The sequence below is a fragment of the Podarcis muralis genome, chromosome 2, assembly GCF_964188315.1.
Source record: "Podarcis muralis chromosome 2, rPodMur119.hap1.1, whole genome shotgun sequence".
In the NCBI taxonomy this organism is placed as follows: domain Eukaryota; kingdom Metazoa; phylum Chordata; class Lepidosauria; order Squamata; family Lacertidae; genus Podarcis; species Podarcis muralis.
Window position 1 is genome coordinate 112,972,104 of NC_135656.1, and position 12,667 is coordinate 112,984,770.

Here is a 12,667-nt window from a genome sequence, read left to right on the forward strand (position 1 = left end):
ACTTCTCTCGTGTCTGTTCAGAGATCAGTGTAAATTCTGTTCATGCTGGACTTTCCTGCTTTTTACGCATGGGTTGCTACTAAGGGTGGGAGGGGCTTCAGATTCAGATTCATTCACGGGCTTTCGAATGAGTGAGCTCATAAAAAAAAACTCGCTTCCTCCACCTCTCCTTGGAAAACGGCTCCTTAAATCGGCAGCCAGGAATTATACCCTTCCTTTTAAAAAATATAAATTCCCATGGCGGGAAGACTGTCTCCCATTTAACCCAACTCTTCGGGCAGTAGTGATCTCGAGCTATAGCACCTGAATTTCCTGGAAAGGAAACACGCCCATTTGCAGACGGAAAAGAGAGAAAACGAAACCAGCTCTCTCTTCCGGGCGAGGCAGCAGCCATGGCTGCTTCTGGGGGTCCCGAGCAGGATCTCTGCGAGGAAGTCACTTGCCCCATCTGCCTGGAGTGTTTCAGGGATCCGGTGATCATCCCGGAGTGCGGGCACAACTTCTGCCGATCCTGCCTGATCCAGTGCTGGGGGGAATCCGAGGGAGAGGCTTCCTGCCCTCAGTGCAGGGAAATCATTCAGCACAGGAACCTCATCGCCAATCGGCCGCTGGCAAATGTTGTGGAAAAACTTACAGTCGGGAAACTCCGTCTTCAAGGTGAAAAGGAGCCCGAAGGAAAGGGGAGGGTCTGCGAGAAGCACCAGGAGCCCCTGAAGCTCTTCTGCAAGGAGGACGAAAGCCCCATCTGTGTGGTGTGTATTGCATCCAAGGAGCACAAAAGCCACGAGGCGATTCTTCTGGAAGAGGCTTTCGAGGAGTACAAGGTAAGAAATCTCTCTGGATTTCCTTTGGGTTTGATGAGGGCGAAATAGCTACAGAGAAGGGGGTTTTGCAGGACAATGTTTTAATATATTCTCCCCCTCCGGCAGACAAAGAGTCTCTTGTCAGTAAACTTCGGAAACTCTGTTCAATAAACATTTCTTTTTTCCTTTCTGGGGATTACAGTGCCCCTAATGTCCCCCTGCAGGAGAAACTCACCCCCAGTTCATCCTCTGGAAGCAGCTCCCTTAGGAAAGGGCTGGAGGGAGGAGCAATGGAGGAGGCAGGGATAGAAACACAGAATGGTGGAGTTGGAAGGGACCCTGAGGGCCATCTAGTCCAACCCCCCGCAATGCAGGGATTCTGCCCACAGCTGTCCCTGGTTGGGCTCGAACCACCAACCTTCTGGTTAACAGCCAGACACACTGACCCATTGCACCACAGGCTACCAGGATGACAAAGGCAAAGACCACAGTCTTTGGGGCAGGGAGCAAGCAGATGATTCAACTTTCCTGTTATTATGAATACTAAAACTCCAACAAAGAAAAACAACAACCAAAGTTTGATTTTGTTTTCTTTTCAGGGACAGATCAGCAGCTGCCTAGACAATGTGAAGAAGGAGAGAGAGAAAATTCTGGAATTTAAAGCAGACGCAGAAAAGGAAAGCCAAGACCTGCTTGTAAGCATTATTTTTATTTAAGGTGAAAAATGTTATGCAGTAGTACCTCGCGTTACACAACCCTCTGGTTATGTAAACTTCAGGATGCGAACATGGCAAACCCAGAAGTATTTTTCTGGGTTTCACTGCGCGCATGCGCAGAAGCGGTCTATCACGCACATGCGCAGAACAGGCACCTCCAGTTGCTGAAACTTCGAGATCCGACTGGAGCTCCGGAATGGATCCCATCCGCAACCCGGAGGTAATACTGTAGTATAATATCTGGGAAAAAATGAAGATGGAATTCAGAAAGAAGTTTACAGTATTTTTGAACAGTCTGATCACACACAGGGCATGGAAGACCATTTGAAGGTGGGGGTGGGCTTGTAAATTTTTACGAAACTCTTTTCCTGCTGGAGTGATCTCTCTAAAATGGCAGACATGCCCTTCCAAGTGAATTCTAATAACTGGTCTCTTCATCCTGCAGCATTATGCCTAATATTGGCCTGGTTTTCTCCTCCTCTTTCTCTTTTTGCTGGTGCAGAAGCAAACAAAATCAAAATCTGGGAAAATAAATATGAAATACAGAAAGAGGTTTATTTTTGAATGGTCTGATCTCCCACAGAGCCTGAAAGACCATTTAAAGGAGGGGGTGGGGTTGTAAGTTTTTACGAAGCTCTTTCTCTGCTGAATATGTCAGAAGTGGCCTTCTAAGGGAATTCGGATAACTTGACTCTTTATCCTGCAAGAGCAGACTAGATGCCTGATATTGGCCCACTGTTCTCTTCTTTCAATCTCTTTGCTGCAGAAACAAACAGGTGCAGAGAGGGAAAAGATGGTGGCTGAGTTCAGGCGAATGCACCAGTTTCTGGAAGAACAAGAGAAACGTATTCTGGCCCAGATGGCGGAAGTGGAGAAGGAGATTGCAGCCCAAAGGGAGGAGCAGCTGGCCAGACTCTCCAGGCAACTCTCCTCTCTTGACAGCCTCATCCGGGAGATGGAGGAGAAGCTTCAGGAACCAGAGAGTGAACTCCTGCAGGTGAGGCCTCATCCTGATGTGAGAGGGTGGAGTGTGATGCTTCAGACTACAGGCATTTCTTAGTCCTTCCCCACATAAAAATACTGTTGTCAGAGGAACAAGCAGTACATGACATAGCAGCTAACTCCGAGGGGCCAAGGTCCCTTAGACTGCCGAATAAAATATTTGAGGGGGCCAGCCCCCCCCCCGCCACCAATAATGGGCATTTCTATTGAAATTGGGTTTGTGTGCTGCATCTTGTGATTGATTATGTGGGGCGTAGCTTACCTGCCCACCCCCCAATATTTTCTTCAAGTTGTCACTAGATCAAACCACAGGCCCTTTCCGTCCTGCTTCCTGTTCTCGCATTGGCCAACCAGAGGTCTCTGGGAAGCCCACAAGACAACAGAACTCTGTATTCAATTAACCTTTACTCAGAGTAGACTATCTTAGGTTCATTAATTTCAGTGTGTCTGAGTAAAAGGTAGTTGAAAACAACCGATACTGCCTCCAACACAGGCATTCCAAATTGGCACTGCAACATCTTTTCATTCAGATGCTGTCTTGAGTCCAGCCAGAGAGGGGGTGACCTATTATTATTATTATTATTATTATTATTATTATTATCATTATTATTATCATTATTATTAAAATAAGTTTGTGTACCACCCTATACCCACAAGTCTCAGGGTGGTTCCCAGGATATGATTGAGTGTGGGATGTACATAGCAGTGAACCGATTAGTTGTATGTGAACACGGAACCAGCATGCGCTGCAGGCAAAATGGCAAATCAGGGAGGTGGGATTGAATCTCTCCGGTGTTTGGGTGACTTGGTCAAAAGAGAAGAAAGGGACCTTTTATTCGTCATCACTGGAATGGCTGACTTTTGCCATCTGACGATTATTCCAAAATTTTGTGGCACTGTGTATTTTATTGGGGGTCTTTTGTGCTTGGCTAACCTCTCTCTGCTTCAGCTGCTTAGTATAACTGACCGCAGGGCTGTCTGCAGAAATGGCTCCACGGATATATTTTTCTTTCCTTCCTTCCAGGATATCAGAAGCTTCTTGCAGAGGTAAGTGATGGAAATCTACTGCTTTAAGATAATGTACAGTGGTACCTCGGGTTACATGCACTTCAGGTTACATACGTTTCAGGTTACAGACTCCGCTAACTCAGAAATAGTACCTCAGGTTAAGAACTTTGCTTCAGGATGAGAACAGAAATTGGGCTCTGGTGGCGCAGCTGCAGCAGGAGGCCCCATTAGCTAAAGTGGTGCTTCAGGTTAAGAATAGTTTCAGGTTAAGGATGGACCTCCAGAACGAATTAAGTACTTAACCCGAGGTACCACTGTATTGGGAAAGTTCCTGTTTAACAAGTGAGAAACTCACTCTCCAGTTCCTCCTTCCGGAGATTGCTTAGGACTCCACCGTCCATTTCACAAAATCACAGACAAAAGTAGAGACATATTTTTGTGGTAGTTTGTTGCTACAATCACAGACAGGAAGCCGTTCCCCATTACATATTTCTGAAGGTCCATTTCTGTGATGGATTCATTTACTCTGCAACTGATACAAAAAAGGGGGACACCCCAAAGGGGCTTGTAAATATCTTCACTATAACTTAGCTTTAAATATCCCGTGTATTTCAGGCTCCTGCAGGTTCTTCCTCAGCCATAAGAAGGTGAGAAAGGGCCCTGCTGGATCCCATCTAGTCCAGCATCCTCTTTTCACAGTGACTAACCAGATGCCAGTGGGAAACCAGTGGGCAGGATCTGAGCCCCAGAGGACACTCTGCTCTGGTGGTTTCAGCAACTGGAGTTCAGAGGCACCACTGCCTTTGACTCAGCCATCGTGAAGAGTAGCCGCTGAGAGCCTTCTCCCCCAAACACCTACAACATGTTCAAAAATTCAAGAATTTTGAAAATCTTGCATGTTTAGAAAATACTGCTTTAATTTCTAATATTTTCTCCATTTTTAAAATATAACCACTGTGCTAAAATAGATTTATAATGTTAATTGCAAAAGCCATTCTAAAGCATTCTGAACTTCCTTATATTTCAGAAATGCACATACCAGATCTATTTTGTTTTCCTCATTAATCACTTGAAATGCTTCACTAAAACTGGTGTAGTCCTAAAATCTCTGCATAAGGACCCAGTATGGTTCACTTTTCTTTAAAAAATAATAATGGGTATATATCAGCTTCTTTATCTTCAATCTCCTATTCATATATTTCATTCAAAATTCAAAAGCAGGTGTCTTTCGGTTTTCCTTCAACTTCTTAGATGCTTTCTAGATCCACACGTCAGCTAGATGCTCTTTTTTGCCGTAGGAAAACCCTGCTCCCAAGTCTTCATGATATATCCATGGTGCCTTTATCATCAGGATGAGACCCCTGTCTTCTCAGAAAGCTCCTTGCATTGGAAGGATGGTGGCTTGACTTTGTTCTTCTCCTCCCAGGTCTCAGGAGAAGGAGAACTTAGAGGATCCTCCTGTGGCTTTTCCTCCTGCCCTGAAGTGGAGGATCTGGGACTTCAAAGATATAAATCCTTTCCTGAAGGGTGTCATGAAGAAATTCAGAGGTAGTAAAGATGGGTTGAAAATATTTTGTACTGGATATTTAAAATTGTTCATGAAAGACTCCAGCTCATTAGCAGTGCTAGGAAAATGGAATGTTTATTTATTTATTCTTTTCAATATCTAGAAGTCACACTTTCCTATGTAGATGACTCACAACTGATTTTCCTTAGGCAATTGAAAGGGGATGGTAAAGGGAGTCATGAAGAAATTCAGAGGTAGTAAAGAAGGGCTGAAGGGGACGCGGGTGGCGCTGTGGGTTAAACCACAGAGCCTAGGGCTTGCTGATCAGAAGGTTGGCAGTTCAAATCCCCGCAATGGGGTGAGCTCCCGTTGCTCAGTCCCTGCTCTTGCCCACCTAGCAGTTCGAAAGCACGTCAAAGTGCAAGTAGATAAATAGGTACCGCTCTGATACAGTATCAGCAATTAGCGACACGAGCCCCAGAAATACCGTATTTTTCGCACTATAGGACGCACTTTTTCCCCTCCAAAAATGAAGGGGAAATGTGTGTGCGTCCTATGGTGCGAATGCAGGCTTTTGCTGAAGCCTGGAGAGCGAGAGGGGTCCGTGCGCACCGACCCCTCTCGCTCTCCAGGCTTCAGGAAGCTATCCCAAGTCTTGCAAGCCCGGCGGGATGTCCCGCGGGCTCGCAAGGCTTGCGGGCAGCAGCCTGCACCCAAAAGCTGGGGACAGCGGGGAGGCGCAGAGCCGCCACCCCGCTATTCCCCGACCTGATCTGGAGGCTGGCGGGGGGAGAAGCAAGCCTGCTTCTCCCCCCCCAGCCCCACAAGCTCGGGGGATAGGGGGATGGCGAAGCGCCGCCATCCCGCTATTCCCCGACCTGATCTGGAGGCTGGGGGTGGGAGGAGCAAGCCTGCTTCTCCCCCCCCCAGCCCCACAACCTCCAGATCAGGTCGGGAAATAGCGGGATGGCGGCGCTCCGCCATCCCGCTATTCCCCGACCTGATCTGGAGGCTGGGGGTGAGAGAAGCAAGCCTGCTTCTCCCCCCCACCATCCCCACAACCTCCAGATCAGGTCGGGGAATAGCGGGATGGCGGCGCTCCGCCATCCCGCTATTCCCCGACCTGATCTGGAGGCTGGGGGTGGGAGGAGCAAGCCTGCTTCTCCCCCCCCCCCAGCCCCACAACTTCCAGATCAGGTCGGGGAATAGCGGGATGGCGGCGCTCCGCCATCCCGCTATTCCCCGACCTGATCTGGAGGCTGGGGGTGGGAGGAGCAAGCCTGCTTCTCCCCCCCCCCAGCCCCACAACCTCCAGATCAGGTCGGGGAATAGCGGGATGGCGGCGCTCCGCCATCCCGCTATTCCCCGACCTGATCTGGAGGCTGGGGGTGGGAGAAGCAAGCCTGCTTCTCCCCCCCACCCCCAGCCCCACAACTTCCAGATCAGGTCGGGGAATAGCGGGATGGCGGCGCTCCGCCATCCCGCTATTCCCCGACCTGATCTGGAGGCTGGGGGTGGGAGAAGCAAGCCTGCTTCTCCCCCCCCCAGCCCCACAACCTCCAGATCAGGTCGTGGAATAGCGGGATGGCGGCGCTCCGCCATCCCGCTATTCCCCGACCTGATCTGGAGGCTGGGGGTGGGAGGAGCAAGCCTGCTTCTCCCCCCCACCCCCAGCCCCACAACTTCCAGATCAGGTCGGGGAATAGCGGGATAGCGCAGCGCGCCCTTCCCGCTGTCCCCCGACTTGGCTAGAAGGCTGGCGGGGGGAGAAGCCTGCTCCTCCCCGTTGCCAGCCCCGCAAACTCGGGGGACAGCGGGAGAGGCGCAGCGCACCTTTCCCGCTGTCCCCCGACTTGTCTAGAAGGCTGGCGGGGGGAGAAGCCTGCTCCTCCCCGTCGCCAGCCCCGCAAACTCGGGAGACAGTGGCAGGGGCGCAGCGCGCCCTTCCCGCTGTCCCCCGACTTGGTTAGAAGGCTGGCCCAGCCCCGCAAACTCGGGGGACAGCGGGAGAGGCGCAGCGCGCCATCCCGCTGTCTCCCGACATGGTTTGGAGGCTGGCGGAAGGCTTCCTCCTCCCCCAGCCCCGCAAGCTCCCAGAGCGATGCCAAAGCTGCGCGCAGCTTCGGCATGGCTCTGGGTCCCGTTCTGGGGGAGGGGGAAGCTCGGGCTTCCCCGCCCCAGCCCCGCGCCTGGCGGGGGGGGGGGGAAATAAATTTTTTTGCCTTTATTTCCCCCCCCAAATCTAGGTGCGTCCTATGGACCGGTGCGTCCAATAGTCCGAAAAATACGGTAGTTTCCCACATTCCAGAGCTCTTGCACGCTCCATCAGCAGAGTTCGCACAGCGAAAGACGCACTCAGGAGAGCTAATAATAATAATAATAATAATAATAATAATAATAATAATAATTTATTATTTGTACCCCGCCCATCTGGCTGGGTTTCCCCAGCCACTCTGAGCGGCTTCCAACAAAGATGAAATGTCACATATTAAAAACTTCCCTGAACAGGGCTGCCTTCAGATGTCTTCTGAATGTCAGGTAGATGTTTATCGCTTTGACATCTGATGGGAGGGCGTTCCACAGGGCGGGCGCCACTACCGAGAAGGCCCTCTGCCTGGTTCCCTGTAACTTGGCCTCTCGCAGTTTACAAGTTTATTCAGCGTTGGTCAGAACAAAGAAAAAACATGGCTGCCTGCTTCAGTGTCTCAGACACAGAGAGAGAAACGAAAGCAAGAGACAAAACATAAACTTCCTGTGAACAGGAAATACGCAGACTCTGTGACTCACAAAGCCTGCTCCCTTTTAAGGTGGAACGGAAATATCCTGAGCCCAAGCCAGGGAAAAGCATTACTTTACTGCTGTACGCCGGCTCCCTCAGCCAATAAAGCGAGATGAGAACTGCAACCCCAGAGTCGGCTACGACTGGACCTAATGGTCAGGAGTCCCTTTACCTTAAAGAAGGGCTGAAAGTGCTTTGTAGTGGATGTTTAGAAGTGTTCATGACAGGCCCCAGGTCATACGGAATATTAGCCATGCATGGAAAATAGAAGGCTAATTTATTTATTCTCTTTCAATATCTAGAAACCACACTTTGCTATGTAGATGACTCACAACTGATTTTATTTAGGCAATTGAAAGAGGAGGATAAACCCTTCTTGCTGGGCTCTGGAAGCTCCTGCGAGATCTTGGGGGAGCCTCCCAGATTCCAGTCAGCAAGGTAAAGGGCTTGAAAGCTCTTGCCACGAAGGGTTTGGCCACCGTGCAAATCGCTTTTAAGACCTTACTTGGTTCTGAGAGGCTCCTGCGAGATCTCAAGGGACCGTTTTGAGATCTCTGATGGCAGGGGTGATTCCGGGAGTCATTCTGACTTTGCACCATTTGCCTTTATGCACAATCTTCAGGAATGTAAGCCTCCCTCAAGTGGTGAGTGTCTGTAAAAAGTTGTCCTTGAACTCTTCACATCTCTCAGCCAGGCTTTAGGTGCTTTCACACATCTCACTTTCACACATCCCCCTGTAAGGGGGGCAGAAGGAGAGAGGAGGGCTGTCCAGGAGCCAGGAGCAGAGGGGTTGAGGCCTCCCGTCCTGAAACAGGCATGCCTGGACCTTGTTGTTGACAGGGAGATCTTCTGGGGGTCCTGCTCCTCCTCCCAAGATTTGGTCAGGACTGACCTTTGACATCACCCCTGCCCTGGTTATGCAGGGATAGCCAGTATGGAGACCTTCAAATAGTTTTAACTACAACTCCCATAATCTCCAGATGGCATGGCCAGTGGTTAGGGAGGATGGACTTGTAGTCCACAACACCTGGCTACAATCTCATGAGCTCATATTGTTCATTCCAGGTTTGTTGTCTGAATGATGGTGTGGTGGTAAATCTCTGTTCCCTTTTCTCTCCCAGACACTGTGGAATATGGACTTCAGCTGCGAAAAGGTACATTTCCGGGTGAAGCACAGACACTAATTCGGGAGAGATGGGATCCGCTTCTCAAAAGACCAGGCCACTGCAGCTCTTCCGTCCATGCCATATTTCCCCTTATTTCCCAGAGGCATCTGTTCTGTAAGAGCAGCCTGCTAGGCTAGAGGGGCTCTTGGCCTGATCCTGCAGACTCTTAGGAGGCCCCCAGCCCAGGAAGGCTGGCTTTTCTGTGCCCAATCTCCATAAGACACAGGGGTGGTTTGAAGCCATAGGCTCCCGGCACATGAGGGGGAAATATCCCTTTGAGCCATACAGGGTCCCCACCCCTTTTATGTAAGAGTAAGGTGTAAGAGTGGGAAATGCATGAGCACAAATAGCTCAGAAAATGGCTGCAACAACCTTTGGGGGCTAGAAGATGAATGGGTTCTGGTGTCAGTGGAGGGAGCTGGGGGCTGCCTGAGTGTGGACTCCAGGGGTTCCGCGTTCCCTGCAAGATGGGGGTCTTCCCTCAGCTTTTGTATTGGAGGGGAGACATGACTTCTCTGCTAAAACAAGAGAAACTTGAGTAAACCTAAAAGAGCAGGGCAGAATTACACCACAGACTGGGGGGAAAGGCTCAATGGGAAGATAGAAGTCCAGTCTGGCCTGATTCTGGACATCACAGAAAGGGAATCATAAGAGCTGGAAAAGATGTAAAAATGGCAGCATAAAGGAAACTCTTATTTACCTTTAAAATCATATTCTGGGATTCTTTTAGAAAACACTGAGTAAAATACATAAAAGCTAATCAATACAATAAACTGGAAAAACCCATTACATTTAACAAAACAAAAAACTAATAGCAGCACTGGGAACATCCAATATCCCTCATAATTTCCAAAGTGCAAAAGTGTGTTTTTAAAAAGAAATCACTTGATTACTTTCTGTAATGTGGCAGGGGTAGGGAGGACTGCAGGGCAGATCTTCTTTGTAATGTCCACCAGCCTGACCAATTTTTAAATTGGTTTCTCGTGATGCTTCCACTGCCCACCTTTTCCATAAATGTGAGGAACAGTGAAGAAAAAGATGAATTATATAGCCAAATCAGGTCTGGGGAGCCAGGATGGGGTCTTTGCATTGAAGGTGACAAATGTGTGTGTGTGTGTGTGTGAATGCATTAACGATTAACACAATTCATAGGAAAAGAAAGCCATTCATATGAACGATGTAATAGAACTATCAATTTTCTGCATTGCTCTAACCAAACTGCAAGCTAAAATTGAGTTTGTTCTTGGCTAACTGCTCATAGCTTTCTTGGGGGAAACAAACCATAGGCCCAAACGCCGGCCTGGGACTCCTGCATCACACTACAGAACATGGAATGGAGTCCCTCAGATGGTGGTAGACTCTTCATCCTTGGAACTTACAGGGAAGTTGCTGTCAGGAAAAAGCAGCAATGCAAAAGTCAGCTGCAGGTGGCTGGAATGCAAAACACAATGTTGATGTCTGGAATTGTAATGTTGGAGAAAAGGTGGAGTCTTTTCTCTGTGCTGAGCACCGGATGTTAGCTCAGAGTGTCATCTGACCTGTACTGGAAGTGCAGGGGCGGAGTGTGTGGTCTTCTTCTGGAGATTGGAGTGTACAGACATGTTTTCTCTGTACTGCTGGGATGACAGAAATAAAAGATGTAAATAGATTTCTGTCTGTCTCTTTCCCCCTCCCTGAGGGCAGCAGGGAGGAGGAGGGTGTGTCCCTCTCACGTTGAGTGGGATCGCCGATTTGTGACCTTGCCTGCGTCTGCCGGGGGAGCAGACGGGAAGGTCATCCAGGATCTCGAGCCGAATGCCTGGTGTGAGGCCAGTTCCCTCTGACTGACGGCTGAGAATCCTAACAGTTGCAAGGGTTCTATGTAGAGAATGTGTGTTAAGTACTTCAAACACTTGAAAGAACTGCAAATATTTCAAGAATCATTGAGAACGTGTCTTGAATGCAGAGCCATGGAGTCCCTGTTCATTTCAGAGGGGATGCTATGTCTGTCATGTACCTAAAACAGAGTCAGCTTCCCCATTGACGTCGTTTCTCTTCTCTTTCCTCATCTGCCCCCACAGAAAACGTAACTTTGGATCCAGACACAGCAAATCCCTGTCTCATCCTGTCTGCGGATCGAAAGAGTGTGAGAGAGGGAGAAGTGTGTAGACGCCTGCCGAACAACCCTGAGAGATTTGACACACATGGCGATGTGCTGGGATGTGAGGGTTTCACATCAGGCAGACATTTCTGGGAGGTCACTGTGGGAAGAGAGGAGGGGTGGGGGGTGGGCGTGGCCAGAAAGTCTGTGAAGAGGAAGGGTGATTTAGGTTTTGATACTACGGAAGGGATCTGGGGTTTGGGGAAGTGGGACGGTGGGTACAAGTTATGCTCCCCCTATGAGGCCCCTGTTCCATGTGAGGAGCCCAAGAGGATCCGAGTGACCCTGAACTGTGAAGGGGGACAGGTGTCATTTTACGATGCTGATACAGCAGTCCGCCTCTGCACATTCCCGGCAGCCTCCTTCTCAGGAGAGACCCTCCAGCCCTTCTTTTTCGTGAGCAAGAAAGGGAACCTGAGACTCTCTTGACTGAAGGTGCAGACAGACAAGTGCATATTCATTGCTATCATGACATTTTCATTCTCTTCAGGACTGAGCTGACATACACTTAAGGAGACACCATATTAGCAGAACTGTGACTGGCCATCCCTTGTGTCAATCATGATATAACTCTCCCTTCCCAGGCCAGCTTTGTAAATGACACTGATTGACTGGGTCTCCTGTCAGTCCCCAAACTTGCCTGTTTTCTCTCAGTGCAGGAGGTGCAAAGGGGGAAAGAAGCAAGAAAATAATTTAGGAAACAACAGCAATCCCCCCCCCCGCAATATTCCTGTTTTGATGTTCTCTCTACAACCTCCAACTTGAGATACAATACCATCATCTTTTATGAATAAAACCAGAATTATGCACGGGCATCACTTAAAACCTTCCTCAGCCTCAATCCTACTCTCAGATTCCCTTTCCTCCCCCAAAACCTCCACTGACCATGAATGGAAATTCAAAAATCCCAACCCCCCCCTTTTTTTTGCTGCTACTCAGTGAAGCTTATGTGGCAATATAGCAAAATCAGAGACCTGTTTGCTAGTCGACCCAGAACGCACAACTTACTTGCATGATTGCAGCCTTTGTGAAAACAAATTAATAAATAGAAAAAGGGCGAGAGATGGGAAAACCTCTTGGAAGGGACTGTGTGAGATCTCACAAGAGTCTCCAGAGCCCAGGAAGCAATTGGGGGGGGGGGGCTTTGGCAGTGGGAGAAACAGTTTCTAAGTCCACCTTGCTTACCGGCCTCTACAAAGGTTGCATAAAGCTCTGAAGATCTCTGGCTTCAGACAGGTTGGGATGGTTCCTTGGGGGGCATTTTTGGGGTGTCTTCCTGACTTACGCAATATTGCCTTATTGCAATATTGTGGGAATCCCACAACCAGGAGAGAAGTGAGCCTCAGCCATACCTGCCATTTCAGCGAGAAAGGTAAAGGTACCCCTGCCCGTACGGGCCAGTCTTGCCAGACTCTAGGGTTGTGCGCTCATCTCACTCTAGAGGCCGGGAGCCAGCGCTGTCCGCAGACACTTCCGGGTCACGTGGCCAGCGTGACAAGCTGCATCTGGCGAGCCAGTGCAGCACACAGAACGCCGTTTACCTTCC

At 49.4% G+C, this 12,667-nt stretch overlaps 1 protein-coding gene across 1 annotated transcript; it reads left to right on the forward strand.

Annotated features, from left to right (window-relative positions):
- Positions 1 to 155: 155 nt before the first annotated feature.
- LOC114592290 (zinc finger protein RFP-like) lies at positions 156 to 11,607 on the forward strand. The gene is made up of 7 exons (XM_077922266.1): positions 156 to 824; positions 1,403 to 1,498; positions 2,286 to 2,516; positions 3,546 to 3,568; positions 4,956 to 5,077; positions 8,937 to 8,969; positions 11,042 to 11,607. Exons 1-7 carry the CDS (start codon positions 393 to 395, stop codon positions 11,548 to 11,550), a joined length of 1,446 nt encoding a protein of 481 aa, XP_077778392.1. The 5' UTR covers positions 156 to 392; the 3' UTR covers positions 11,551 to 11,607.
- Positions 11,608 to 12,667: the final 1,060 nt, after the last annotated feature.